General features: G+C 42.3%; 1 protein-coding gene across 21 annotated transcripts in view; it reads right to left on the reverse strand.

The window, feature by feature from the left end:
• Nucleotides 1–515: 515 nt before the first annotated feature.
• The window catches only part of DAB1 (DAB adaptor protein 1), a 414,806-nt gene continuing 388,071 nt past the window's right edge, over nt 516–27,250 (reverse strand). For 9 of the 21 annotated variants that reach the window (XM_066192894.1, XM_066192892.1, XM_066192902.1 and 6 more), the window contains 7 exons: nt 21,052–21,108; nt 18,155–18,217; nt 16,895–17,003; nt 14,654–15,202; nt 13,733–13,860; nt 12,719–12,817; nt 518–4,840 (listed from right to left, as the gene is read on the reverse strand). In XM_066192894.1, the coding sequence (XP_066048991.1) occupies nt 12,734–12,817; nt 13,733–13,860; nt 14,654–15,202; nt 16,895–17,003; nt 18,155–18,217; nt 21,052–21,108 (990 nt within the window). In that variant the 3' untranslated portion in view covers nt 518–4,840; nt 12,719–12,733. Of the gene's footprint in view, nt 4,841–5,410; nt 5,613–12,718; nt 12,818–13,732; nt 13,861–14,653; nt 15,203–16,894; nt 17,004–18,154; nt 18,218–21,051; nt 21,109–27,250 lie in introns of all 21 variants that reach the window. The other 12 variants (XM_066192905.1, XM_066192898.1, XM_066192901.1 and 9 more) reach the window with 8 other exon arrangements.

The raw sequence follows: 27,250 nt of genomic DNA on the forward strand, positions 1-27,250 counted from the left end.
CTGTCAGTGAGCAGTGATTAAAGCACAGAAAACATTGCCTTTAATCCAACGTGAGGGAGTGAAAATTGCATATTCCCAGTCCATACAAGCAGTTGCTTTCCCAGAAGCCACTGACATGGAAAGGAGGGATCTGCCAGCGTTCTCACTGCTGTAAAACCACAGGCTGATTCTGCAAACCGTTGGCTAATGAAATCCTCATTACTGCAGCAGATCATGGCCTTAATTAGCATTGGTTAAATTGGGACCATTTCTTGAAGTGGTCATGTCTGAGCTGGCAATTCTCATATACAGAACAGAGACTGAGTTACAGCAGTATTAATGTGATACAGCACACAAACAGCACAGTAGAGAATACATTCTTATCCCTTCTGAACACACAGACCAGGCCCTTCCCTCCCTCCCTGGGATTCCTCTTCCTCACCATTGCCAGGTGACACCTCAACCCTGCTCACTGTGAATTTTTAAACTGAGTTTACACAACAGCTGTACAACATGAGCCAATTTTTCAACCAACGTCACCGTGAGGGTACCAGAAGAGGATCAACAAGACCAGATTTAGTCTTCACTGTAAAAATGCATTTTAGTTTAAATCCATGCTTAGCTGCGGCTTATTTAAGCTGATGTTTTGTGGCTGGTTGAAAACCAGAGATCACATTCGTCCTTCCAAGGACACCTGGGTACAGTTACCTACACACAAATCAAAATGCCATTAACACTGGTGTGCTTTCACCACAGCAGAATAACCTTTATTCTCAAGTGGGATCCAAGTATTTCAACAATGTTGATTGACAAAGGCAAGGAATGTTTCACCATGACCTACTGGGCATTTCAAGGAAGGCATGAGACATCAAAAAGTAGAAATACAATAAAATATATGTGCACACATCCACACTTCTCTTCTCCCTGTACATAAAATGTGTATTTCTTACACTTAAATTTTACTGCATTACTCTCTTGACAGAGAATGGGAAAATTCCCTCTCAGCTGAGTTTTATTATCAGTTCTGTGCACATTACTGGAAATTTTGAGGGGGTTCTGCTTTCAAAACTGTCTTGTTTAAATGCACATCTTTAATTTCAAATCCCACTTGAATGAAAAAAGCAAGCAAAATTAATTTCAGCTTCTTATGCCACAAAGATACACCAGCTTTGGAGGCATCACACAGCCTAAGCTGTCCCAGGAACACGGGATTTTGCAGGAGATGATACAATTACCCCCTGGTTCGGGATACTCATCCTAAAACACCCAAAAAGAGGAGAATAAAGTGGAGGCAGCAATTAAAATCACCAAGTTACGCATTTGCAAGATAAGCAACACTTAGTGTTAAAGATTAGTTATTCCCCAAACTGAGGATTTTCTCCTTTCCCACGTATTTCCACTGTCAAAAATAAAGACCATGCCAGACACCAACACTGCACTATAAGTCTGGCAGAATTATCCCAGAGGAGCACAAGCTATGAAACAAAACTTACTGAAATGACACCTTTTTTTTAATGGTTTTATTCATAACAGTATTACATGGTGTGTTACAGAAATTAATGGAAAATCTCTAAAAATTTGTTGGTTTCTGCTGTTGTTGCTGAATGCGTTACACATAAAGTTAAAAATAATGTGTCCGTATATGTTAACAAATGGTCGTTATCTGAGGTAAAGTTAAAGTAGGTTTAGAAATGTACTGCAACAGTCATTTTATCTTTCTCATCTTTATTAAAAAAATAAGTGTCAGAATGCAGAAATAAAAATGAATGAAAACCACGGAGTAAACATTTTTGCAAAGAAGGTGCCCAGTACGTTATTGAGATGAAAGGTTTCATCAGACACTTGGATGACTACGATCTATCAAAATATCTTTTCATGACAGGCAAAGATCAAGAACCTACGGGGGGAGGATGGTAACAGGATGGCTGGTGGGGTTCCCTGGTTTGTAAATTTAAAGTGACGAATTTAGTGCTAGTGAAGGATGAGGGATTAAACAATTGCACAAGCTGGATATTTGAGTTATCTACAATACTGGTACAGTGCAGAGGCCCTGCAGCCCTCTCAGCTCAGCATCCCAGCCACGACAAGGACGATTCTATGACGAGACAATCCAGAATCTGTTTGTACTCATGAGCGTTGGCAAAGGTAAGACCAAGGTCTGTGGTGTTGGCCCAGCTGTCTCCCGGGAGAGACGCCAGAATTCCAGCCTCATTCCCTCGGCACCTACTCGTGAGTGATCTGCTTCCTACAAATGTGATCCTCTGAGACATCAACCTCTTCTTTTCTCTGTGTTTCACCCCATAACTGGAAATGCACTGATGACACTAAACCTCCAAATGTCTGTGATGAACCAAAACTGGGTTTGTGGTTCCATGTGCTGGACAAAACCCCTCCCCCCCAAAAAAAAAAAAAAGTGGCTGAGGAAGAAAGTAGCACCACTGTGCAAATCAGGAAAATATTCTGACAGAAATGTCCTCCAGAAATGCCTTTACCTCTGCTTTTAATCCTGAAACGCTCGATCCACCAAGTTTTAAATTATCTTCTCCAGTTGGAGAACTTGATCTTCCAATGGGAAAATACGATTTGCTACAAAGCTGTTTGCACATGACTAAGGAACAAGCATCAAATGACCGTGGATGGGGATAAAATTCTCCTCTCTGCAGGTTCATTAGGTCTATTCACAGCTAATTTCTCATTCACATACATTCTGCAACGCACATTTCTCTAATTTCTCTAATCCAAAATAAAAGAATGGGATCGTGTTGTGAGATTTGGTTGCACATACCAACAATCACCATCCCAGTTATTCTGCCTTCTAAACCCTTTTTAGCTTATAACAGAGATGAAAGAAAGTAAAACACTTATAACTCCAGGCCTATTTTAATTATGACAAAAACGTAAATCCTAATGTGTCAATTTTAAAACAAAATCTGCACAATAACCCTAAAGACTGATTAATCCTTTTATTTCTTTAACGTTTTTTCCTTTTTCTATTTTTCTTTTTTTTTTTTCTTCTATTTTTTTTTTCTTTTTAGTGTTAAACCACTAAATTCAATATACTGTAACTGCATAGGAACATCAGGAAAACACATTTGAGCTGTATAACAATTCTCTGTAGGGCAAAAATATATAGATTCTTTATGAAAATCATGTGCTAAACATATGAACCCAAACACTGCACTTTTTGCTTCATAAATGTAAAAAAAGGAAGTTTTAAATTCTTTTCGTTCTGCGTGTAAACAGTTGGATGACTTCTATGCAGAGGTTCAAAGGAATGTCAATGGAAAGTGATCTCTTGTAAGTGGAATTATGTCCGTGTGATAACTCTAGACCATAAAATCATGTGTTCCCATTAATTTCACTGGTTGCTGACAAGCTGACTGCTTTTGGCAAATGCACTTGAGCTTCAGCCCATTATTGTTAAGCATGTGAAAAAACATATGTGATGTGAGAACCACAAACTGGGTTTGCCACACCTCCCAAGCACTGCAACTTGCTACCTTCTCTACTGTGTAATGGCATTAGTAAAAGAATTTTCATAACATTTATATTTACAAAAAAAAAAAAATGGCAATTTTCATTCGAACTCCTTAAAGCCATTTCCCCTTAAACATTTAAAGAGTTTAACAGTAAGATTTTTTTTTCAAGTTATAAAATAAAAATCCCATTTGATTTTTTTTCTGATGTACAAAAAGTGATAAAGATGAACAATTTTGATCACAGAGTCAGTTTGTTATTCCAAAATCCATGCCGTCCTTGTCCCATTTCTCAAGTCCGCTTCATCCAAACTCCTAAACCAGAAGCATACCAGTATTATTTGGCAAATGATTTTTTTTTCATCAAAAATGGCACACAGAGAAGAAAACACTTGTCTGCATAGCATTACAGCAGCAAGATATTGAAGAAATAAAAATAATCCTTTTCTGCACTTTGTTTAGAGTTTCCTAGGAAATACTGACTCTTTTGTCTTTCCTCAGTGGGACTCGATGTCCTTTCTCTACCCACAACGTGAGCATTCCAACAGAAAGCAGCATTTCTTCCTCATGATGTGCTAGAACTTAAAGGTCCATTTGGCAACATTTTCAGTCAAGGATGGACAAAGAACCGAGTTCTGTTCTGTGGTTTCAAGTTGGGAATCTTTTCCGCAGGAGGCGTTTTTGCTGTTAGATCTGTCACTCATACAAAACTACAGAGTGAGAAATACAAATAAGAAAAAAAAAAAGAAAAAAAAAAGAAAAGAAAAAAATGACATTGCCAGTATTTTGTTGTTGTTGTTTAAATATGTCTACATAGGGGGGGAAAAAAAAAGGGTCAGGATCAGCCTGATGTAAATGACGATGAAAAACATGTCACTGTGACATAAAAAGTGCCGACTCGTGCCCCAAAGGCTGCTGAATGATAATGCCACTGCTACATACAGACTCTGCTCAATGCTGAAAAGGAAAAAAAAAAGCGATGTCTAACGCCCAATACATTTCAGATGCTCATTATTTATAGGTGGCACACAGGAGGTGACAAACGTTTAAAAGAAGACCGAGGAGTAAGATTTCCTAGTCTGGATACCCACCACTTGTGGGGACAGGGCTGCACTCGTGGGATGAGAAGCAGGGAAGAGTTTTTTGTTTTGTGCTGCCATAGGAATCTGCCATTGGTTGCCAAAAAAACACACATCAGGAACACTCGTAGAGCCAGTCCAGGAGGGCAATCTCTCTCCTTTGTCAGACAAAATCAATCGGAAAAAAGCATGAAAGCCAAAGGCCCGCCAGGTTGTTGGGTTTCGTTTTGAGTCTTGGAGCACCACAAGCCTGTAACAATGCTATTTCTTAGGTCTGTTAATCTGCGCGTAGAGAGGTTCTGCTTCCTGGGGATAACAAAAATAAAATGAGCAGAGATGTCTCCAGACAGCATTTTCAGAACATTTTTACAACATCTGCTTGAGAGCAGCGTTACCTTGCGAGGCAAAACCCACAGGAAGTGTTTGCTTTCTGTGCTGCCTTGAGCTATTGTGGTGAAGAAAATGGGAATTATCTCAGGAAACGAGTACTTTCTATCCGTTTCCTCCTCCAGCACCGGCCATGCACTGACCCTCACTGCTGGGCATGGACATATGAGGGAATTAAATGATAATTTATAGGGCTGGATGTTTGGACGTTCAGAGGCTGGAATTGCAGCCCGTGCACAAGGCTGAGTTTCCCCCCAGCAGCACAACTGCAGGACACAACTGAGGGTTTTGCACAACTCAGGAGAAAACCACTTGCAAACAGAAACCGCCACGGAAAGCTGAGCTAATGAAGCTGTGATGGGATTTAAAACAACAACATGAGCGGCCCATGAAGAACGAGGAGCGCCAGCCCTGCGCAGTTTGATTAGGAGTCTGTGGAACCATTAGTATAACCATTAACCATTAAAGCTGGGAGGAAAGCACGTCAACCTGTTAACAGATACTTTCTTGGGAATTTCCTGGATGTGGGAAGGGGGAAAAGCTGCCATGTTCTTCAGCTGTTGCTTCATAGCTGACACACTCTGTGTTTTCTGTGATCATCTCGGCTGCGGTGGCTAGCAAACCATCCACGGACCCTGGAACCAACTCTACTTCATTTCCAGAAACTAATTTATTAAACTAAGAATGACATCTAAAAAAGGAACAAGACAGGCAAGAAAGGCTAATTAATGCCACACCGCATTAACTCTCCACAGCTTGATAAATATTCAAATACCACGCCATGACGTTGAATTTAACCGAGTTAGAACCAACTCGTGTTGCAGCAGCATTGGCAGGAGCTGACTTTTGAGCAAAAAAAAACCCCTCAGATGGTTGGCAGATCACAGGGGAGCACAGACAGGCCTGCCTGGGGATGGATGGCACAGGACTTTAATCACTGTTGGTCCAAGTGGTGCTGGGGATGAGGAGAACAGCCCAAAGGTGGATCCATAGGGTGCTCTGTGCTCGGGGTGCCCGGCCAGTGCTCCAGGCTCTGCCCCATCCCAGTGCCCTGTCCTGCCTTAAGAGTGCAGGAACACACAACAAATCCAAAACAGGACCCGTTTCCTCCGCGGCAAGGAAACTTGTCTCTTATTCCCCGAAACTGCTGCATTTCTGGAGCTTGCAAGAATCTGTTACCCCACCCCCTGCCCACGTGGAGCCTGAGTGCCATGAGCACTGTGAGTGAGAGAAATCCTCTGGAATGATCAAATAAATGCTGCTGAAATTATCCCCAGCAAGAAGCAAATACATTTTGTGACCTTGAAAAACTGAAGGTAATCAAAGGAGATGACTGAGAGTAAATAACTGCTTTTCACACACCGTGAGTTAAGTCTACCTATGCCAATTTTCATGTGCAAGCTTGAAGCTGGCAGAATGATCTATCACAGCTAGTTCAGAGAAAATCTGTACTAATTAATGTGTGAACCTGACACACACCAGGCCATTCTTCAGGCAGTTGCTGAACCTAAGGTCATTGCAAAGGGGAAGTGAAAAGGAAGGAGGAGAAGAAAAGGAGAGGGAGGGAGAACATCCCTTTGGAACAAAAGATGTCAGTTTTTCAAACGCCTTCAGGGAAGAAAAGAGCTTTTCAAAATGTCAAGTCTGCTTGTTAGAGCTGTCCTCAAATGTCCTTCAGATATGCAGATGTGCTGAAGTAACAGGTGTCCTGAGGTGCCACTGGACTCCACACCCCTGGAAGAGGAGGAGGAGCTCCTCATCAGCAGCAGCACTTCCAACAAGCATGAAACAGCCTTTACAATGACAAACTTTTCTTGATTCGTACCCAACATTTATCTGTACAAACACCTGATGTGGCAAAGGCCTGCATTTCTCACTGATCTGACTAATTTCTCTTTCAGCAGACCAGAGCATTCTGCATGAAAAGTGTGCTCTTACTTCTTCCTCTCAGTTGATTTCTCCCTTCAGATGCCTAAATGAGAAATTAATTGCAGTAGTTGTGCGCAGTCTTCCCAGTCAGAGGGTTTTGGTCAATGCCTGAGATTGGTTTTCTAGTATTATTCTGAGCCAATGCAAGCATGCTTTTAGCCCAACAATGCAAATGGTGTCTGTAAAATATTGATACTCAAGAGAGCAAAACAGAACAGAAAGGGACAGGAAGAAGGCAAAGGGAGAGTCGAGTGCTGTTGACCTCATGAACAGCTCCTCTCACAGAGCCAGGTACAATTCTGGAGGGTCTTGAAAGCAGAAATGAACCCCCCTACCCTCCCTCCCCCCTTTTTTTTTTAACATAATCCACACGAAAGTCACAGGGCATGTTATGAAAAGGCAGGTGAGCATTAACTCTTCTCACAGCATCTCACCAGCATTTTCTGCCTTCTACCACTGCATAAGGAACAGACGCAGAGGGAAGGAAAGAACTGGTCTTAGTCAGAACAAAAAGAGAAGAACAAATAAAATAACAGTCACGGCTTCTAATTCACATAAACCCCTCGAATCTTACAGTGTTTTCCTTGCTGAACTGGCCCAGAATCACTTCTGATGTGCTTTCATCAACCCACAGGGAGAAACCAAGACAAGAATTGGAACCAATTTTTAATTTTTTTTCTTGCTGCTGTATTCCAGAAATACTTCATGCTGCAAAACACTTTATTCTTCCCATTTTAAGGGGGACAAGACAGCAGCAAACACCATTCCTGGTGCAGCCCACTACTGTGCGAGGCAACAAGGGTGCTAAATGCTTTAGAATAGAATTATGCAAATGCTAGAAGCAAATTTGCATCGCATTTGAAGATATTAACACCTGCTCCCCAGCAGAACTAATCACTGGAGAGCTTCTCCTGAAAGACTCAGCACCTACTCGGGCTTGCAGGGGTGAACTCACTCACAAAACATAACTGTGGGTTAGGAAGGAACTATTTTTACCCTGGCAGCCCTTTGATCACTGCGAGGAGGCACCTGCTCTGTGCAGAGCTGCAGGCAAGATGTTCTCAATTGTGGAGGTGAGGCCCGCACAGATTTCCGTGCCCTTTACAGCCACTTTTTCTCCTGGCTGACTGATCAGAAAGGGCAGGCTCAAATGATAGAGAGTTTCATGAAATAAGTGTGCTGGAGAGCCACACAAAATGAGCATCTTGTGCTGGGGATGCAAGTGAAGGGGTGGGAGTGCGAAGCGTCTTCTCTGTTTTTTTGCATGCTGACCTGTAGGCAAAATAGGACAGAGTAAAGTTGGCAAGCGGGGTTGAAATTAAATATCTTTGGTGATGAGACAGGTCATTCCTACTGCCCCATTAACAGCTAGTTTTTTATTTATTACTAATTATTACTTCCTAATATTTGGTTATTTTTCTTACAGCCTCCATTAGCAGCATAAATACAGCAAACTTCTAGTTCAGGATTATGCCTGGAGAGTGCCTCTGTTCTTACCATAAATCTACCTAGGAATATTCCCTAGTCTCAAATATCCAGTTTAATTATTAGCATTCTAAAAATCTCTGTCATTTTAGTGGTGAGATGGATGCTGTACATCCATGAAATGAAAAAGTAATGACAACTACTCAGAAAGATAAACCTGCTCCGTATCTTGGTCCTGATATAAAAATGAACTGCAGCCAAGAAACACTGATTATTTCTGGGCCCCTCTCCCAAAACAGTAGCCACACAATTATATCTGTCTACAGATCTGTCATCCACATATCATTCCATCTACATATCTGTCAATTCTCCTTTGTAACAATTGAACCTAATGGCCAATTTGAAGCAAATTTTTCAGAAGTCTCAAAGATGCTAAAATTTTCACAAGCAGATTTTTAAAATCAGGTGTCGTGCAAAAGACAGGGAACTTTAAAATGACCTCATCACAAAGGAAGCGAGGAGAGCTTGTCCCTAAATTGAACTGTTGGGCTGCAGATCAGAAAGAACACAGCTCCAGACAAGCTACAAAGAATGTTGTCTCTTGTTTAGAGGAAGAAGTCGCTGAAAGGGAAGGGTACAAGGTGACCTCAGCTGGGCTTGGTGACACTGAAGAGGTGAGAAGCCCTTGTATGAGCTGGCCACATGAAAATGTCCTTGAAGAGGACTGCAGCAGCAGAGATGAGGGCAACTCTGTAGGATGCCCCTGTTCACAGAGCAGCCTGAATTTCTCTGCTCGTGCCCCTCTGTATTTCCTGGGAAACAGGAACAACCAACCGAGCAGGAGACCTGAAATGTTAATTTTAGGATTTCTCTGGAATGAAGCAGGGCCCTGTGATCCCCTTCCAAAGACACAACACTACTTCTCTCAGGTTCCCAGCCCTGCTCAACACTGTCTTTAGTTTGAGAATGACAGCTTTAGAGCCTACTGCAAGAACAGGTCACCTGTAATTAGCAGTTTCTGTTTGGACTCTATCCAATTCCTACTGAGCCAGGTGAAAGAGTGGAACAGGTCCTGCAAATACAGTTGTTAGTGTTTTGAGCCTATCTGGAGTCCTGGTGCAACAGAAAAGGGGCAGAAGTAAGAGTAGGATGCAGAATCAGCTTGATATTCCCTCCTGAGGCTCACTAAGCTCCCAGGTAACCCAAGGCTTTGTCCATAAATTGCTGTTTTCTCTCCACTTCCGAAAACCAGCCCAAATAAAAGAGTTTATAGCAGTCCACCCCGGAGCTGACTAAGATTTTTAGGAACATTTATCACCAAGCACAGCACTTGCTCCAAGATGGATGATGGCAGTGGGCCACCAAAGCACCACCAAAAGCTGATAGACAAATATTCTAATGAACTGTTGCTCTCCTGACAGTGCTGATGGCATCGTGAAGGGTGTGACACATTTTGAGGGCTCCTAATTGTCTGCACACATTTCTCACAACAACTGAACAATTTTTTTCAGGGAGATACGCTCTGGCCACAAATGTTTTGAAGGTTTCCTGAGAATCTATCATGAAGGATTGCCAGTGCAAGTTTTGAGCTGGGCAGCAGCTCAAAAGAGCTGCATTTGTTCCTCTGTTCAAACTCCCTGCTTTAATGTAAAGTGTCAACAATAAGAAATGTCTAAGACATTTGGGAGGATCACAGCTAAGAAACAGTTCTTTCCCTCTCTCTCCTTTCACCACAATTACTCCCCACAATCTAAAGACAGCAGTAAGGATTAAAGAGAAATAATCTGAAGATGGCAGTCACCTTATTCTGTATTCTCTTCACCTCTTCTGCAAAATCACTACCTGTCCTCAATGCCATGCATGAACAAAGGGGAAACAACCAAATACAATAAAAAAGCTCTGCAAAGAATTAATCTTATTTCACCTGTGGAAGTTGGGCCTTTCTGCTTCTTATCTTCAGCCACAAAGGGACAAAAATGTAATATATCCATAAAACGTCACATTTACCTACTAAGAGCTCATAGCTATTTCTGGAAGGGTGATTTCTAGAACAGCTGCTGGAAGGATGAGGATTTTGAGAGCTGAAGTTGAAGGTTGCAAAAAGAAGAGAGGAAAAATAGGAGAAAAGAAGATAGTAACTAGATGGCAATTTAGACTATCAGAAAGCATCAAGAAACCAAATTGCTGTGATACCTTGAAAGATCAGGGTACAAAAAGCCAGGCAGGTGGATATTCTGAATACAGCAAGATAAATAAAGATATTTTATGGGCAGAGCTGATTTCAGGGATGCTGGGAACAGACAGATTTGACATTTCTGCACACAATGGTCTGCTCCTGAGAGGTCCATTCAGCTGAGTTGTTACTGTGCTGTTCTTGGGGTAAGAACCACGTTCTAAAGAGCAAAGTAATCTCCCATCTAAGCCACAAAAGTGGCTTTCATGCAGACAGTGATTCTTTGGCATGACATGTTTCTCCCCATTAAGTTTTTCTCCAAATGCAGAGCTCAATACACAACTCCACAGTAAGTCCTGAATTGATAATTTTCCATGGAGATTAGACTTCCCGTTGCTCTGACGACACCAGGCTTCAGAATTAGATGGGCTGGCTTTGGGAAGTGGATTTCCTATGGACTGTTGCTGAATGCCTCTGCACACAGGCACAATGATATTAGTGGAACTTCACCGGAGAGAGGCTTTCTTTTTTTTGTTCAGCTTCCTGTCCCTGCCTACAGCTTTTAGGAATTACTGTAATACGATAATCAGAAACATTAGTTAACGTTTCCCAGAATATATTTCTGAGAATTATACGTATTTGATGGGAGGTTCTACAGGGATTAACAAAAAAAAATGCAGCAAAACCATATGCAATCATTGGTAATACACTTGTTCTTGTTCTGAATTTCAGAACCACCCTGACTGTGATAAACCATAATAAACACACGTATGTGGGTTTCCAGAGCGTGGGACTCAGATAAAGGGCAAATCCTCTTTCATGATGTAAAGAAGAACTCCTGGAGTGGTCTGAAGCTGGGATAGCTGGGGATGCCAGTGCTGGCCAAGGTCAGGCAAAAGCACAGCCAAATTATCATGTGGCACCATCCATCTGCAGCAGCAGCTCTTACTGGAGTAAGTAATGAATGTTCTTGCTGGAGCAGCTCATCCCAGCTTGACTTTCTCCTCACACTGTCACTTGTCACTCAAGGAGACACAAAGCTTAATGCTACTTTTGCTGCAGCCCCCAGGAGCTGAGCATGGGTGAAACTACAGAAGGGGGAGACGCCCTCTCACAGCGTATTATTAAGAGAGAACCTCATTGTCCCCAAGTGGATCAAAGGTAAGTTACTGTAAGGTTTTTTAAAATCATACTTAATGCACAAAGTAAACTGACTCCCAATGAAACTATTAATTTTGAGTTGAAACTAAACTGAGGATGTGTAGGTCACTGGCAAACCCAGTGGAATTTCTGTACAAAAATGGGAAGGGTTCTCCCACTGCTCTGGATTTGCTCCAGGAGCTCTGTGCTGGAGCACAGAAGCCTTATCAAATCATGAATTTGGGCAATACCAAACAGGAGTAGCAGACGGGGAGAAGATAATGAAACATATTCTTCAAACAGCAACACTAGAGAGTATTTGGATGGAATAACAACGCTCAGCACTCATAAAACTTTGTAGCTTCACTGTTTTTTTTGGCAAAATATATTTACTGTATTGAAACAAATCACAGAACATTCACAGGCAGCCACATTTTCTACGTGTTCTGTAACACAAAAGATGAAAAGATCATCTTTCCCGTCTGTCTGGGTTTAAATGACTTACACTGATGAATAATTTTTAAAACATCAGTATGCCAATGGTAATATGAATGATGATAATTTTCAGATGTTTTTAATTTGCAGTTGGAGATAAAAATACACAAACCCATTTCAATATTTTTTACATGCAGATAATAAACGTGCTTCTTCTGCTGATTATCCCATTGATTTAGGGTAGAGACATTCATGTATCATTACATAATTTTATTTAATGATTGTTATGTCTATGGGTAAGATGTCTTATTCCATTTAATATGTTACATCTGACTGAAGGCCAGGGTGGCTTTGATTAAAAAAATGCTCTGCCTAATATGTTGTTAGTAATGGCTCAGTTTCCCTCTTTGCCCTCAGAATTCGAACACGAGGTAAAATAAGTCTACATTTCTTTAAAGCATGCAGGCAGCTGGAACACACATATTTGCATAAGCTGCAACACTCAGTGAATGGCAAAAGCCATGCAGACCACCAAGCACGAGGAATACACTGTGGAGGATGGAGAGGTAAAACGGAAGAGATGAGAAGGAAAAAAATAAATAAATAAACCATGCATCCATGAAAGCAATGGCAGGCACTGGTGGAAGAGTAAGTGAACACCTCAAGGTGTAGAGAAAAAAAGGACAGATACCTACCCCAACCTGTGCTATCTAGCTACCGACCTGTGGACTTATAGTATCACCAGTTGGCTCACCAAAGGGATCACTGTTGGAGGAGGCCTGAGACCCATCAGGCTAGAATACAAGAACATAACACCTTTTTTTCTCAACAATAGAAAGTGAAAAGTCAACACGAGGTTATTTTCATGCTGTGGGCATAACAAGTACATCCTATCTCATGAAAACCAGGGGCCGAGGCCTCGCCGCTGACCCGCTCTCCAAAGCCGTAGCAGTTTCCTACAGCTGCTGCAGGCACCAAAGGACCTCACCAGTTCCTGCTGGAGCCCAGGCAGCAGCTGCCACAGACTTCAGAAGGTACTGGATCGGGCCAACCAGAACTGCAAAAGGCCCTGAAAGCCATGTGAAACAGAAAGAGTCCAAGCTTGGGTTATTTTGCATTTTTTGTTGTACCGACCCCCTCTTGCCTTCGGCTCACTCGGGCTCCTACCTCCCTAAGACACCTGGTGATTTACAGTCATTGCTTGGATAATATTTCTTGCTTTGGTCCATAAAGGCAAAGAAATCACATATCGAGGGCCAGAACATTGAGGAACGTAGCTAGGCAAGCAACTGGGATGCAAGAATGTGCAAGACAACATCAGCCATCATCTTTTAACACACAAACTCTCACATCTTTCTCTGCAGCCTCAGCATGTTTGTTGTTTTACCCCAAACTTCCTCACCATGAGGGGTAAAGTGATTGCTGGTGTGCAAAAGAGGACATTGGACACAACTAACATGTACAGGCTTGCATTTGAACTCTGAGTTTGGTTCCTTGTATGCAGTTCCTAGTGCACATCAGCACAAATGTTGTGCTATCAGCTGTCAAACCCAAAGCAGGACGGGAATTCTGGCTGCAGCTCCCCCATAAGCACCACTCAGCCCTACTGGAAAAGTTATTTCTGACACTACAGAACAACATTTAATCAGCTTTTATCTTTTCTATCTACAAGGAGACAATGAAGATTTAGAAACCTTGTTGCTACTCACAGCCTCTGGCTCCTCACTTTTGCTTGGGCTTTCAAACCCCTCCTCAAAGAGGTCGTCTGCAGCAGGGTCACTCGTGTGAGATGCTGATGATTTTGATGGAGAACTCTGTCTGGGTGCAGGGGTTGGAGCTAAACAAGGATTAAGGCAACAGCAACAATTATCCTGTTGATTTCTTCAAAAAGACACTTCAGCAGAAAATTTGCTTATGCTTTTTCACATCCCACAGCTTTCACCACCCCCGAGAATCATTCTCTAACGAGGTGCTGCAGGAGGTAAATTCAGGCACAGTTGTGATTATCAATCCCATGTGCTTGATTTCATTTGGCAACTTCCAAATTAAGTTTGGTTGCATCTAGCCTATGTCTTTATGAACCGGGAAAACACCACTACATTACATTAGGAATGTGTGAGTCGCCTGCCCTGTGGCAGGTAAGTGAAGCAGTCTCTGACTGATCCCTGGTGAATCTCATGAATTCCTCTTTTCAGCAATCTGCAAATCCCCCATTGCCATGCTATGAATACCATAAGCTTATTTTACAGCTCTTTCCCCACGTGTCCAATATGTCAAGCTACTAAAATAAATACCCATCCCCTAATTTCTGCAATGGATGGGACATAAGTGAAACCAGTTGTAAGGTTGAATGCCATGGGCTTCTGCCAACCAGCTTGCATGTTCCCATCAAAAACCAAATATTCCTGTTTTAGAAATTAAATTTCAGACTGTAGCTATCTGGGCTGTTCATTTCTGCGACCTCTGAAATTCCTCTCTGACATTTTCCTTTATGGCCGGAACATACTTCTTAAGCCAGAGCATGCATGAAGGTTCTCAGTATCTGGGTTGGAATTTAAAAAGAGACAGAAGTGCTTTGAGGAGCAGTCATGTCCGAGGAAAGGGATGGCTGAAAGCACATAAATACTCACGTGAATTTGTAGATGGTGTCGTGGAAGTCACAGGAGTCAAATTTAACTGAGAGATGTCAAAGTCATCACAATCATCTGCTTCCTGTGCCATCCCAACTTTGTTAAAGTAACTTGAGAAGGCCTCTGAGGTACAACTGAGGGAAGGCTGATCTGGTTTTCTTGATGGCACTGGTGGAGGCTGAGCCATCTGAAAATCTTTGAACATTTCTTTTCCCATTTTCTGTCTGGGCCTGTCTGTCTGCGGGCTCGATCTGTTGGAATCGCTCGTGGGCGGGACGGTGGCTATAGGAGCAATGGTACCTTGAAACATGGCTGCTTGTAAAGGCAAAACAGTTTGTGTTGGCATGAAGGCAGTCGGCTGGAACTGGCCAGCCACGGATGGCCACGGCTGCTGGGTGGGAGGAAAGATCCCGGGCTGGCCCCACGCGATGGGCTGTCCTCCCTGCATCACCTGAGCGACTGGAGGCTGGGCACCCATGGCCAACTGCTGTTGAACAAGTGGTTGCTGTCCCCAGAAGGAGGGCAGGACAGCTCCCATGGCAACATAACCTTCAGGGAATAAAGAGAGCAGGAAGGGGGGAACAAAGGGGATGAAAAGATTTTAGTGGCGCTGCGGAGAGCACGCAGGAAAAGCGACGCGAGGAATCAGGAACGTGCAAAGCTGCACCAGCGATCCCAGGGCTGCAGCGCACTTGGGAAGAAAACCGAACACACTGAATTCTCGCAGACAGAACCACAGGCTGGTGGACTCTGCAAAGCAATCATCTCAAATTGCATCATAATGATGCTACTACTACTAATAATAAAAAAAATCCAACCCAGATGATTTCAGATTAAAACCCTCGCAATCGGTTATTACCCAATTACTTGAGAACATCAAAAAGATCTTGAGCTTCTGCTGCACTAAATACCTATTAACAACAAACTGCTTCAGGTATTAGGCTAACATAACCCCCTCCAGTTGAGGAGGAAATTAAAGATTAAAACTAAAATTCTAATTGCTTCCTGTCAGAGATGAAGCCTCCTTTAAAGCTACCAAGAGTTTGACTGTGTAGGAATCAGGTGGTTTTTTATTTACAACAACAAAAAATGCTCTGAAACTAAAACTCGTGTAAAACATTTTACAAATTAAACTACCTAACATAATTACGCTTCACTGATAGAAGTATTGTGCTTTACAGATATGCTGTTTCACATTTAAATTCAATACTTACCACTAATACTTTGCATAACGTAACTTCTCTCTCAATTTCAGTACTGCTATAGCTTTAAAACTCTTGTTCCCAACCTGAGTGTTTCCTCAGTCCTCCTGCTCCTTTTCCTCTTTGCTTTATTTCTAGGCTGTTTTGTAATCACAAACATAAGGGTGGCTGCTTTTTGTAAAGGGAAAAGCCCAAAACTCAATAAAATTAAAAAATAAGGAATTGAACGTTGAGAGACGCAATTCCTGAGTGATGGAAGGAGCAGTAGCTCAGATACATTCCTGTTCCAACAGATGTCCAGGATGGATTCTCCAGAGGTTCTCTGACCTCACCCCTGCTGTGCCCTCATCCCAGCAGAGAAGGTTTCCATCTGACATTATCCCCAAACACTTCACTGCCACTGTAACCTGTCTGAGGTGCAGTGGCTAATCTGGGGCCATCAGAGGAGGTTACCAATTAGAAAGTCACTGCTGAATGATTCAAGGCACTCCTTCTCTTCCTCCTTTCTTTTCCTAAGTGGGGCTGGGAGCACTGGGAGAGGTCAGCAATCAAACCACAGTGTCCGTGCAGAATGCACCCAGCTTTTGAACTCTGGGCACTCTGAGGAACACAGGGAAGTCTAGAGGACATTCCAGGATTTGACAAAGTGGAAAACCTTTGAAGTGCAATCAAATTCTCAGCCTCTGTTTATTGGAGACAACAGAGGATACTGACTGCTACCGCAGAACCCCCAAACCCAAACTAAATGCTGTTTCCTCTCCTGCTCCTGTACCTACAAGTTCTGTTTTCCAGATGGCTGAACTATGCTTGAACTCCCAGTGACTTTTTGGCTTCTGCTTTAAAAAATGTAGGCAAATTCAAACTCATGTCCTCCCTGCTTGTAAAAGACTTGCTTTGCCTTGCCCTGAAGCACTGACCTCAAGTCCCTTCCCCACTTCCACCCTGCTAAAATCAATGCCCTGAGTACTGAAATGCAAACCAGAGCTGGGCACAGATCCCCAAATCTGATTCCTGACGACAATTCCAGTGCATTTCTTACCTGAGGGTACGGCAGCAGTGCTGAAAGGTACAGAACCAAACATGTCTGTACTAGCAGGGAGTGACTGGGATGAAGATGGGATAAAGGCATCACCTGGAGTAGCAGGAGTCTGCAGGGAGACAGGGAGAAAACACAAGGGTGATGTATCAGCTGCAGCTTCTGCTGCACATTGCTGTCACATCAGCTGGGAATCTAAAAATCCAGGTTTGGAGTGAAGAATGAGAATGAAGAAAGAATGGAAAGATGTAGAAGGAAAGAAGAAATAGAAATAAAAATACTAGAATGTGCTGGGGATGGGAGAAAAAGAAAGAAATGGAGAAACCTATCAGAGGAAAAAAAAAAATGGAGGTGAAATTTGCCTGGAATACATCACACACAAAATATTGACATAATTCCTTTCTCCAGAACATACAGACTTGTGATTTTAGATGTTAGGTGACAAAAGGGAAAGGCAGTGACCAAGGCATTAACTTTTAAGTTATTATTAACAGTTAAGGTAAATGAAATATTTACAGGATTTATGGGAAACTGAATAAATATTGCTTCTAATTAACCAACAGGACCAGAATCATAGATCTACGTTAAAGGAGAAGCCAAATCCAACTGAGTAAGCTGAGGATGAGCAGAAAGGGCTTGGAACATCTAGTCCCAGACATGATACAGAATATACTGGAGATCTGAGGCTCCTGACCTCACAGCACTTGAATTTTCTCAGTATATTCACACTTCCCTACAGTGTAATGTAAGGCACAAAAGCCTTACATGATTTTTTTTATTTTTTGTCATCTTATAATGCTGAAAAACATGCTGAGACATTGTTTTTGCCCTTAAATACATCCAGCCCTTTCTCTCTCTCTCTCTCTCGCTACTTCCCTCCTTTAACAGCAGTTCTGGGATCTGCACTTGGTGGATCCAGAGACATGAAATATGAGGCTGTAACTGGATCTTCTGCAGTGCAGTGAGAGTGCAGTGAAGCATTTCCCTCTGACAAACACCAGGGAAGCAGATCTGCAGCTCAGCCTGCACTCTATGTGACACTTAACACTACAGCAGAAGAATAAAAATCGAAGGTATTTTTGCACGTCGCCATCAAACAGGGACTGCACGTTCAATTTACTTCACTTTTATTTTCCTGCAACCTAAAAACTTTGAAATCCTCCCCACTGGAAAGGTTGAGGACACAAATTGCAAATGTGCTCAATAAATGTGCTGGAAATAGAATGCAGGGAAAAACACAGTGCAGCTTCCCTGGGTACTCACTGGGGGAGAGGTTACATCAGGAGGAGTGGACATGTCCCCAAAAAGCTCTAGTTGGGTAACAGCCTGTAAAGAGAAAAAAAAAAAAAAATCATTTATCTTTTTGAAAAGAAGAAACTGTGAGTTAAGGAGTTATAACTTGTAAAATTGTCTGGTAACAGCAAACAGGATAAACCTCCCCAAAGTCCTGCAGGCTTCAACTGTGAAGTCTCACATGGAGGAAGCACACAGGCTCAAAGCTGCGGGATTGTAACATTGCTAATGGACCCAAATAGCCAACAACTCACTACAAAATAATTCTGTAGGGAATCCCCCAAAATGAAAAAAAATGAATAAAACATGAAACAACTATCCGGAACAAGACTGGATGCATTACTGCTTTGCCTTCAACATCAGTGAGCTCCAAGCATGATTTATGGCCAGTCCTTTTCCCTGGCTCCTTATCTAAACCCTCACTTCGAGGTCTTGAAGCATGGCAGCAGCACATGGAGTGCCAGAAGGATACAGAAGGGAGGGGCTTCTAAAGTGCTGCCTGATTTCCCCTTGCCCATGGGACAGGTGTGACCTGGATAAGTGGACTTGAAGGAGGACGCACAACTGGGTTATTGCGAGTTTGTGGCTCTACATTTAATTCTTGTTAGAAATATTTCCTCAGGACGCCTTTCACTGGGAGCTCAAAACAGGTCACCCATGCAGGCCTGGCTAACTGGACCAGAAGAGAAAACACACTTTATTATAAGAAGCAACTTGAGTGGCTGCATAATCAAAGCTCTTTCACATCTTCTAGAGCAAATTTACTCCCTTCCACCCACCTGCAAATGAGGTCAGCTGGAGTTCAGGGATGTTAAAGCACAGAACCCGCAGAGCTCCGCAGGAACCCTAAACCCCATCCACCACCTTTGTCAGGGTGGTTGTACTGAAAAGCTTTGGTGAGAACGCAGAACTTCTCCTTCTCACTACCCTTCTCACTGGTTTTCCCACTATCACACCCACAAAATGTGGGAAGGCACAATTCTCATTACGAACAAGATTTAATGAAAATCGTAGTTTTTAGCTCATTGAATCTCCTCCCCATCTTAGGTACCTTATAAACCTTGGATCCTCCTATCACACAGGCAGGTTCGACATTCAGTTGAGTCTTGTTCTGCAAAAGCAGCCCCTGAATGCTTTGGACAGTGACCAAACTGGCGTGTCAGTCGTCAGTGGTCTCTCTTCCAAGAGACCAAGATCACCCCAAGATTTTTTCTGCCTTTAACCTTCCATTACAGATTATCCCTTAAGGAGTAAGACTACACATATCAAAAGTTTATACTTTTTTTTTTTTCCAATCCAGTCTCTATTCCCACACATGAAAGCAACACCACAATAACTCAGAACTGGAATTTGTCTAAGCAGCTTGGATGATTCTCAGTTTCACGTCACAATGTACCCAGGGATGAATTATCTCATATTTTCTCACATGTTGTTTTATATTTAAAAGATCACATTGCTTTAGTGCTATAAAAGTGCATTTTCTTCTTATTGGCTTATATATCCCTCTAAGTATCTGCATGGAAATGCAGAAGGGAGAAAGAGGGAAAGCCACATTTTCTTCAGGGTACACCAATTCTAATGCTCTGTACTAAAAAAATACTGCCAGGAGTAGTTTTGAAAAAAAAAAAACCCAAATAAGCAACAGACCCAGCCTAAGTCCCTTCTGCAGTGTGCACAAACACATTAGGCAAGGGTTGTTAAAATGCCCAGGAAAGTGGGAATAATGGCAACAGCAGCACTCCTTTGGAAATCACTTCAAGCCTCCTGTACCGACTCAAGAGGTGTTGGGCGACACTGAAATACTCCAAGAGCCACTTCCTTCTCATCTCTCCAAGCTGCTTGTTTAGCAGGCACCCCAAACCTGCCCCTCTCCTGCCCTATCCACTGTTTGCTCCTCAGAAACACTAGTGTCCTTTCCATGAAGAAAACCTTCCCCGTGCCTCCACCCCATCTGTGGGAGCAGAGGAGCAAGTCAGAGAGGATGGGGAAGGGCAGGGTACACACAGCTGTGTGCAAAACTGTATTTTTTTTTTTTTTAAGTGGGAAAAAATAAGTCTAGGTTTCGCAGAAACACTGGAAATTGATAGCAAGTATACTTTTGAACTCTGGATTATATGACATGCATTTGAAAGGTGGTAACTCAGATCCCTGTGCCTCCATACTCCTGGATAATGGGAATAGTAATACTTTTCAGAGTGCTTCGAGGTGATGGATCTTTGGATACTCTTCACAGATATAATTCTGTTAAAGCTTTGCAGACATATTTCCAAACAGGCAGCTGGAGAGAGTGATAGGAAAGTCAACAGCATTTCGTTATAATAAACCCTCACTCACAATATTCCCCAGGAAAAGGAAATATATTTACAGGGGATTTTTTTTTTATTTTATTTTATTTTTTTTTTTTTACAGAATAGCAACCTCAAATGCAGCAGGAGCTACAGAACCACATCAGAGAATGTAAACACAAATTTAGTGAGAACACAACACCTTCATTTACGGACTGGAGGCAGCTTTAAACAGAAACCCTTGGGAGATGGATTTTAAAGTCCCAAATGGTTCAGGAGTCTTTTTTCTACAACCCAGTTCTCAGCCTGAACAAATGAATGCATCTTCTCTGACACAGAGCTGCCTTTATCGACTTGCAGCACACGAGATCCTGGACACCAAGCACTTATCTTTTATTTCTGTGATTTCACTGTCACTACAGAACTGATTTCACCCCTTATGCTTCATTAAGATTATTCACATCTGATATTAGCTACGTTCCAGTGAAATTAATCCCCAGCTGAACATTTTCCAATTGCACTGTTCCTATAGATGATTTCAGCTATATTTCCTTAAAATATTTTTTAGTGTCACAACCTTACCTGAGTGACTGAAACAAGATTTTCATCAATGTCCAGCAATAAGTTTCCATTCTCCAGCTGTAAAGCATGATTTATGAAATGAGATGAATGATTTATGAAAATGACATGAATTTCTGAGCATGAAAATGATAACCTCCATAATTATTGACTTCAGCATTGAAATGAAAACCCTTTCCATCTTGCTGTGAGCACAGACATGAAATCAGGCAGTCAAAACAGTGAGTCCGAATGCTGCTGGGATGTGGGGAAAACATACACTTCATTTGTGCTAAATTTCATCTTCTGGTGTATAAAGCAATTTTACCACTGGTGACACGCCTATTTATTTTCCAAAATATTTATTAATTCAGCAGTAAGCATACCCAGTGAGCTCTGATCCTGCTTATATTAATGGAACTTTTCCCTGGCTTGGTGAAAGAAGGGATTTAACATCCTCAGGGGAAAAAAGAATGATTGCGTTTTGGATGACAAAAGCTCTAAAATCAAGTATCTTCAGAAAAAAACCCACACCATTTCTCTAACTAGGGAAACTATAATGTCAATGTAAACATAATTAAGATAATTCTTTTCTTTCCATAGCAATTTTGAAAATTACATGAATCAATTGAAGTCATATTTAAATTTATAGTTTGTGTATGTAAATATTTGTGGGAATATACTGCCCTCACTCACATCTGTACATATCTGTATCTATCCACACACTTAGCACATACGATCATTTCAGAATGCTAAATTTCAGGTAATATTTATTGTAGCGTTGGAGACTTCATTTCTGCAGACACAAACAATATCAAGCTGCTGAAAATCAAGTCTAAGATGACTGAGAAACTTCACACAAGGAACCAACCAGTAATTCCATGTCACTTTAAAATCTCACAAACAGCCTAGAATGCTTTCTTCCCCCCGCCTTAACCCATCACAGAACTGAAGAGAGAAAAAAAAAAGAGTGGGAAAAGGCAAAGCCAAAGTAACATAATGTCACTGTGCACCATCAGGAACAGATACAGTCCTGTACCTTCCTGGAGCTGAGCCTGTGTTCCCCCAGCCCCAGGTGAGGAAAGTGTGAGAAAAGCTGTGTCCATCTACTCCGAGAATTCCAGAAACTTTGCAAATGCTCTTTAAATGAAAGCAGAAGGCTTTCAGAGGGCCCACTTTTGGCCAGCAATTCATCACTTTGTGCTCTGGCAGCCCCCCTGTCTGCCCCCCACCCTCCAGCACCAGAAGCCTGGAGAGATGCTCCAGCCTTTGGTCTTTCTCCACGTGAGGATTCCTCCACAGAGGGATGGAAATTGTCGCATCAGGGATTGTGTTGGGCCCAATTCTGCTTCTTCCAGCAGCATTTCATTTCTGGGAGCGTTTGAATGCTGCCTGCACAGATTAGGCAGTCTTCCCTTCCTCACGCGGGGGGCAACAGTTGGGACTTCAAAGAGGGGCTGCAAAAGTAATCTAAGCAGGGAGCTTTAAGTCAAAGCTTGAGCAAAAATAGGTCAGAATTCGAGCTGAAGTTAAAGTTTCTTGAAGTCTAAGCTGAAGTCAGGGTAAAAGGAGTTGAAGTCTAAGTTGAAGTCATTGAAGTTATTGAAATCAGGTATTATTTTCACAGTACAGTGTTATATACTTGTTACAGCTCAAAATAGGCCACAGCCCGAAACAGTCACAAGATTTCCCCCACAAACTAGAGCCTATTGTTCATATTATTTGGCAGTTTTTACAAAATTACATCGTTTTAAACACCTTGACAGTTGACATATGCAGCTCTCCTCTTAGTTCTGTTTCGTATCTGTGGTCTCTCTACACCACGGCCTGTACCCAGCCAAGGCTAAGACATCTCAGTCCACAAGCTCCACCGTGCTCCCCACTTCATCTCTTACCTATTCTCCTACACAAAAGCTTGGTTTAATTATTCAGAAAGGCACGGTGTTGAGTGTGAAACCCCCCTCCACCTCAGCAAGCCCCCACCAGCGGCCGCGCAGGCTGGGGCGGGGGAAGGAGAATTAATCCTTGTATCCCCGTGACATTAAACCTGTCATGAAAGCTCCATCTTCCTATACAGGCACGTGAGACGCCCTGTAAATCTTTCAGACGCGAAATATGTAAATCTGGCACCTTAAAGCAGCAGCACCACTCCAAGCCAGGAGCAGTTTCAAACCACTCCTAGTTGGTAGTGGAATTCCTCATGACACTGTTCACTAAAAAATAACTTCTTATCCAGGAGCTGGAGAAAACTCCTGAGGGCACGAGTAATGGGAGTCACAGAATCACAGAATCTCCTGAGCTGGAAGGCACCCATAAGGATAAGAGACAAGTGAATTCCAGTTTTCATAAACCACATAAAACTGATCCACTTCCACTCCAGTACTCCCTCTGATCACCAAGTCCTCTGAAAAACACCTTTTCTAAGCAATGCAGAAGTTCAGAATTAAAAAGGGAAATCTAAAACAGAGCTCTTGTGCTCACATGAGTGCGAAGCACCTTTTTCTTTCACTCCCATACACGTATCAAGACAGAATATCCAACTTCTGCTACTCAGTCTGTTTTTCACCAGCAGCAAGGGATCTACACTGACATATGGCACGAGAAAACCTGCTTAATACTGCTGTACTTTTGCAAACGAGATGATAAAAGTAGCATCTCACAAAATGTGGTTTTGTAATCTCAGAGAATGGAGCAAAGATGGTGCTTAAAAGCATGAAAAAAACCCATGGTAATTAACTTGTACTCTGCTACACAGCTCAGCAAGAAAAAAAGAGTATGAAGGATACTAAATATAGCAAATAACCAGCAATTAGTAATTAACCTTTGAGCTGGATATTTGCTATTCCACTCTTTTAAGGCAGCAGAGGGATTGAAACGTGGTTTCCTGCACTCAGGGTGAGTGTTAATACCACACAGCCCAGCAGACAAAAGAGGAGTCACCCAACCGCAGCCTCTCTGCATCTCCAATTCCCTTTTTCTGACATGGATTTTACACGGAAGTCTAATGACAAGTCAAACGGTTGGTCAAACTAAAGATTTTCTATCTCATTTCAGGTGAACATGTAAATATTTTGGCTATGACAGAGAGCTTTTCTGATGGTTCAAATGGTTATTGTGCAAAGCCCCAGTTGTTTGCACCTTACACCACAACTGTTGACATTGCTACAAGCTCCATGAGCTGTAAGCAGCTTGCTAATTAACTACAATTCATGCTAAAAAAACAATTAGAACCACAATAAAGGAGCACATCGGCATCGTGACTAAACCCATCATCAGTCAAACCACGTCTGGTAGGCTGAGACACACCAAAAACATCCCACAGACATTGCTTTCCTGCAAAACTACTGCTGAATTAATGAAGTGGCATGGGAACTCAACAAAGAACTACTCAATTATTTCCCAATTAAAGAGAATACACAGAAGAATGTGTGTCAAAAAAACCCTGTCAATGTCTTTGCAATCTCAGCTTCCTACAGATCCTAAAGATCCTCAAATGCCACGAACTTTCCCAGTTACAGACTGCTGCTACCATCCCAGATTTACCAGCTGAGCACAACCCTTTCCTTAAGGCAGCTGTGAACATTTCATTGTGGAATCAAGAATGGTTTGAGATGGAAGGGACCTTAAAGCTCATTGAGTTCCACTCTCTGCCGTGGGCAGGGACACCTTCCACGAGGGCAGGCTGCTCAGAGCCCCATCCAGCCTGGCCTTGAACATTCCAGTGATGGAGGCAATTCCCAACCAGTGCAGGTCATGTCAGCAACATGAGCTGCCATAAACCCACTGACGGATTTTTATCCAAAATGCAGGCATTTGGGGCATCTGACACTGCACAGGGTAAAAATCCAGTGCTCAGAATCCCATGGGACGTGGGAATTCTCCTGTTTGAAGTTCCTCTTTTCAGTTTCGCAGGGTAACTCTGAATTAGTGATCACGACCATTCTCCATCAGAGAATTCTCCTGAAGCCATAGCCCCAAGTCCTGGGTGTGATGTACCCAATTACAAGGCAGTCTCGAGCTTCACTGCATTCCCCAAGTGTCCAGTTTCCTTTGTTTGGTGACTGGGAAGCCCTGGATGTGTTGGTTAAACCTCCTGTTAGTCAATCCTGCACAGTTGAAGAATTGGGACTGTTGGATATAATTGACATCCCAGATTACCGAGGCGTGTTGAGGGAATTGAATTGCTCCACTGTTGCTCGATAGCTTCCTTTAAATTAAGGAACTCTTCATATGATCAAAACAGACGCTTACTCATTTGTTTATTTTCTCTTCGTTTGCAGGGAACTTAATTCTGAATTCCCTGTGTACTTGGGGTATTTACTCTTACAGGAAATGGTATTTAAAATGCTTCAATTATCACTTTTCTCCTACAAGACTCTAATAAATCAAGAGTCCACCAGAGTGACTCCAGCTTAGAGCCAGGCCCACACTGCTCCCAGGCTACACATTCCCAAGACAATGGAACTTCCCAGGCACAGAGGGTGCTGGTGCAAAGGTCCCAGACACGTGGTCAGGACAGGGAAAGAGGAACCTTTTAATGTCAGGATCACAGCCTGGGGACAAGGGGTGGGAGACACAAGAGATGGTGAGAACCTTAACTGCAGGTGGGAGAAACAAGAGATGATGAGAACTCAGACTTCCACGTGAGAGCCAAACTTCACTTCTGGATTAAGACAGGATGCTTGCAGAGAACAAACTTAACAGTGGAAGGGAATAAGGCACATTTTTATTATTTAAAATACTTGCAAGGCACCGTTTGACAGGCGTATCTACTGCTTTTCAAAACAACACGCGACTGGAACTCTAACCAAACTTCAGAAACAAGCTATTTCTACCTCCATTACTACATACCTTGTCATCATGGTATTTTCCAAACTTTGAAATCCCATGAGTCTCAGAAGGCAGAAAAGCCAAGACTTGTGTACTTCTGTACCTAATGATGTGGGGTAGCACTGAGTGAATCTGCAAAAATTACACCTCTAATTGTGCAAATGGTGTAATTTAAGGCATGAAGTCATGCAGACCAGGTAAAGCTGCAAACTTCACTACTTAGAAAGCAGGTTGTAAATAAACGTTTTAGCAAATTACTCTGAGCTGCAGGGCTCTGAGCAAATCCAAAAGTAGTGAATCAAGACAAGGTGCAGCTGTCAGTTTAATGTATCAGCTTCCATGAGAAAAAATCTGCATGGGTCATATTAAATAAAAGACAAAATTCACTGTATGTGACAGAATGTTGTGCCACAAACAATGAGCTCCATCTATAGTTCAACTACACTCTTTTCTCCACTTTGGAGAATATCAAAAGGTGCAGAATATTTCCCAAAAAACTGCCCAGGCACCCAGGGAAGTTTAGGAATGCAAACACACATGTAGCCTTTAGACACGTGATTCAGCAGATTGCATAAAGGAGAGGGGGCCACTGAAATGTTTACCACTAATTTACATTGCCCAAGTTCTGGATTAAAAACACAAATCTAAACTGCCACACACATGGCAGCACCCACGTGCCCCATATCTACCAAGAAAACTGTGTCACTGAGGCGAAGCCTGCATCTTTGTGGCTTTTTTATTTATTTTTATTTTGTTTTTTTCTTCTTGCTGTCTGAACAGCACAGAGAGAGAACAGTTACAAACTGATCAAGGGTGGTGCTGCTGGATTACAGCTGTCCCACACCATGTGATTATGTCTCCAAATCCTAAAGGATTGCACTAGGAAGTGAATTCAAAGCTTTGATAGCATGTAATCATTCTGCTGGTGGAGCAGGGTTTAGGATCACATTGGGGGAATGGTATTATCCATGCAGGATGGAAAACCTGCTAGCAGGACAACTCCAACAGATTAAAATCAGCTCAAAATGCAGTCCACAATGTCCATATGGCATAAAAGAACAATTAAATGAGGACATTTTATTCCTATCTGTGAAACAGCATTCCTTCACTGTTAAAACCTGCTATTTGATATGCCAGATATAAAATCAGGGATGGTCTGAAACATGAAGTTTGCATGGGCAATTTTCAAAGCTCAGAAACTATCCAGATTATCTCTACTTGTCTGTACATTAACAATGGATTAATTCTAACATCCAACCCCTTCTGACTGCTGGAAATCAGACTCTGAATTCAGGCTAGCAGCTTTCTGAATTGTCTTGCTCTACCTGGCAGTGCATAAACAGTTTTTCAAGGACCTGGCTTCTGCTTCCTGTGCCATTGATGCTTTAACAAC

Source organism: Chamaea fasciata, unplaced genomic scaffold, assembly GCF_029207755.1.
Source record: "Chamaea fasciata isolate MVZ Bird 193981 ecotype frontalis unplaced genomic scaffold, bChaFas1.0.hap1 SCAF_10, whole genome shotgun sequence".
Lineage (NCBI taxonomy): Eukaryota > Metazoa > Chordata > Aves > Passeriformes > Sylviidae > Chamaea > Chamaea fasciata.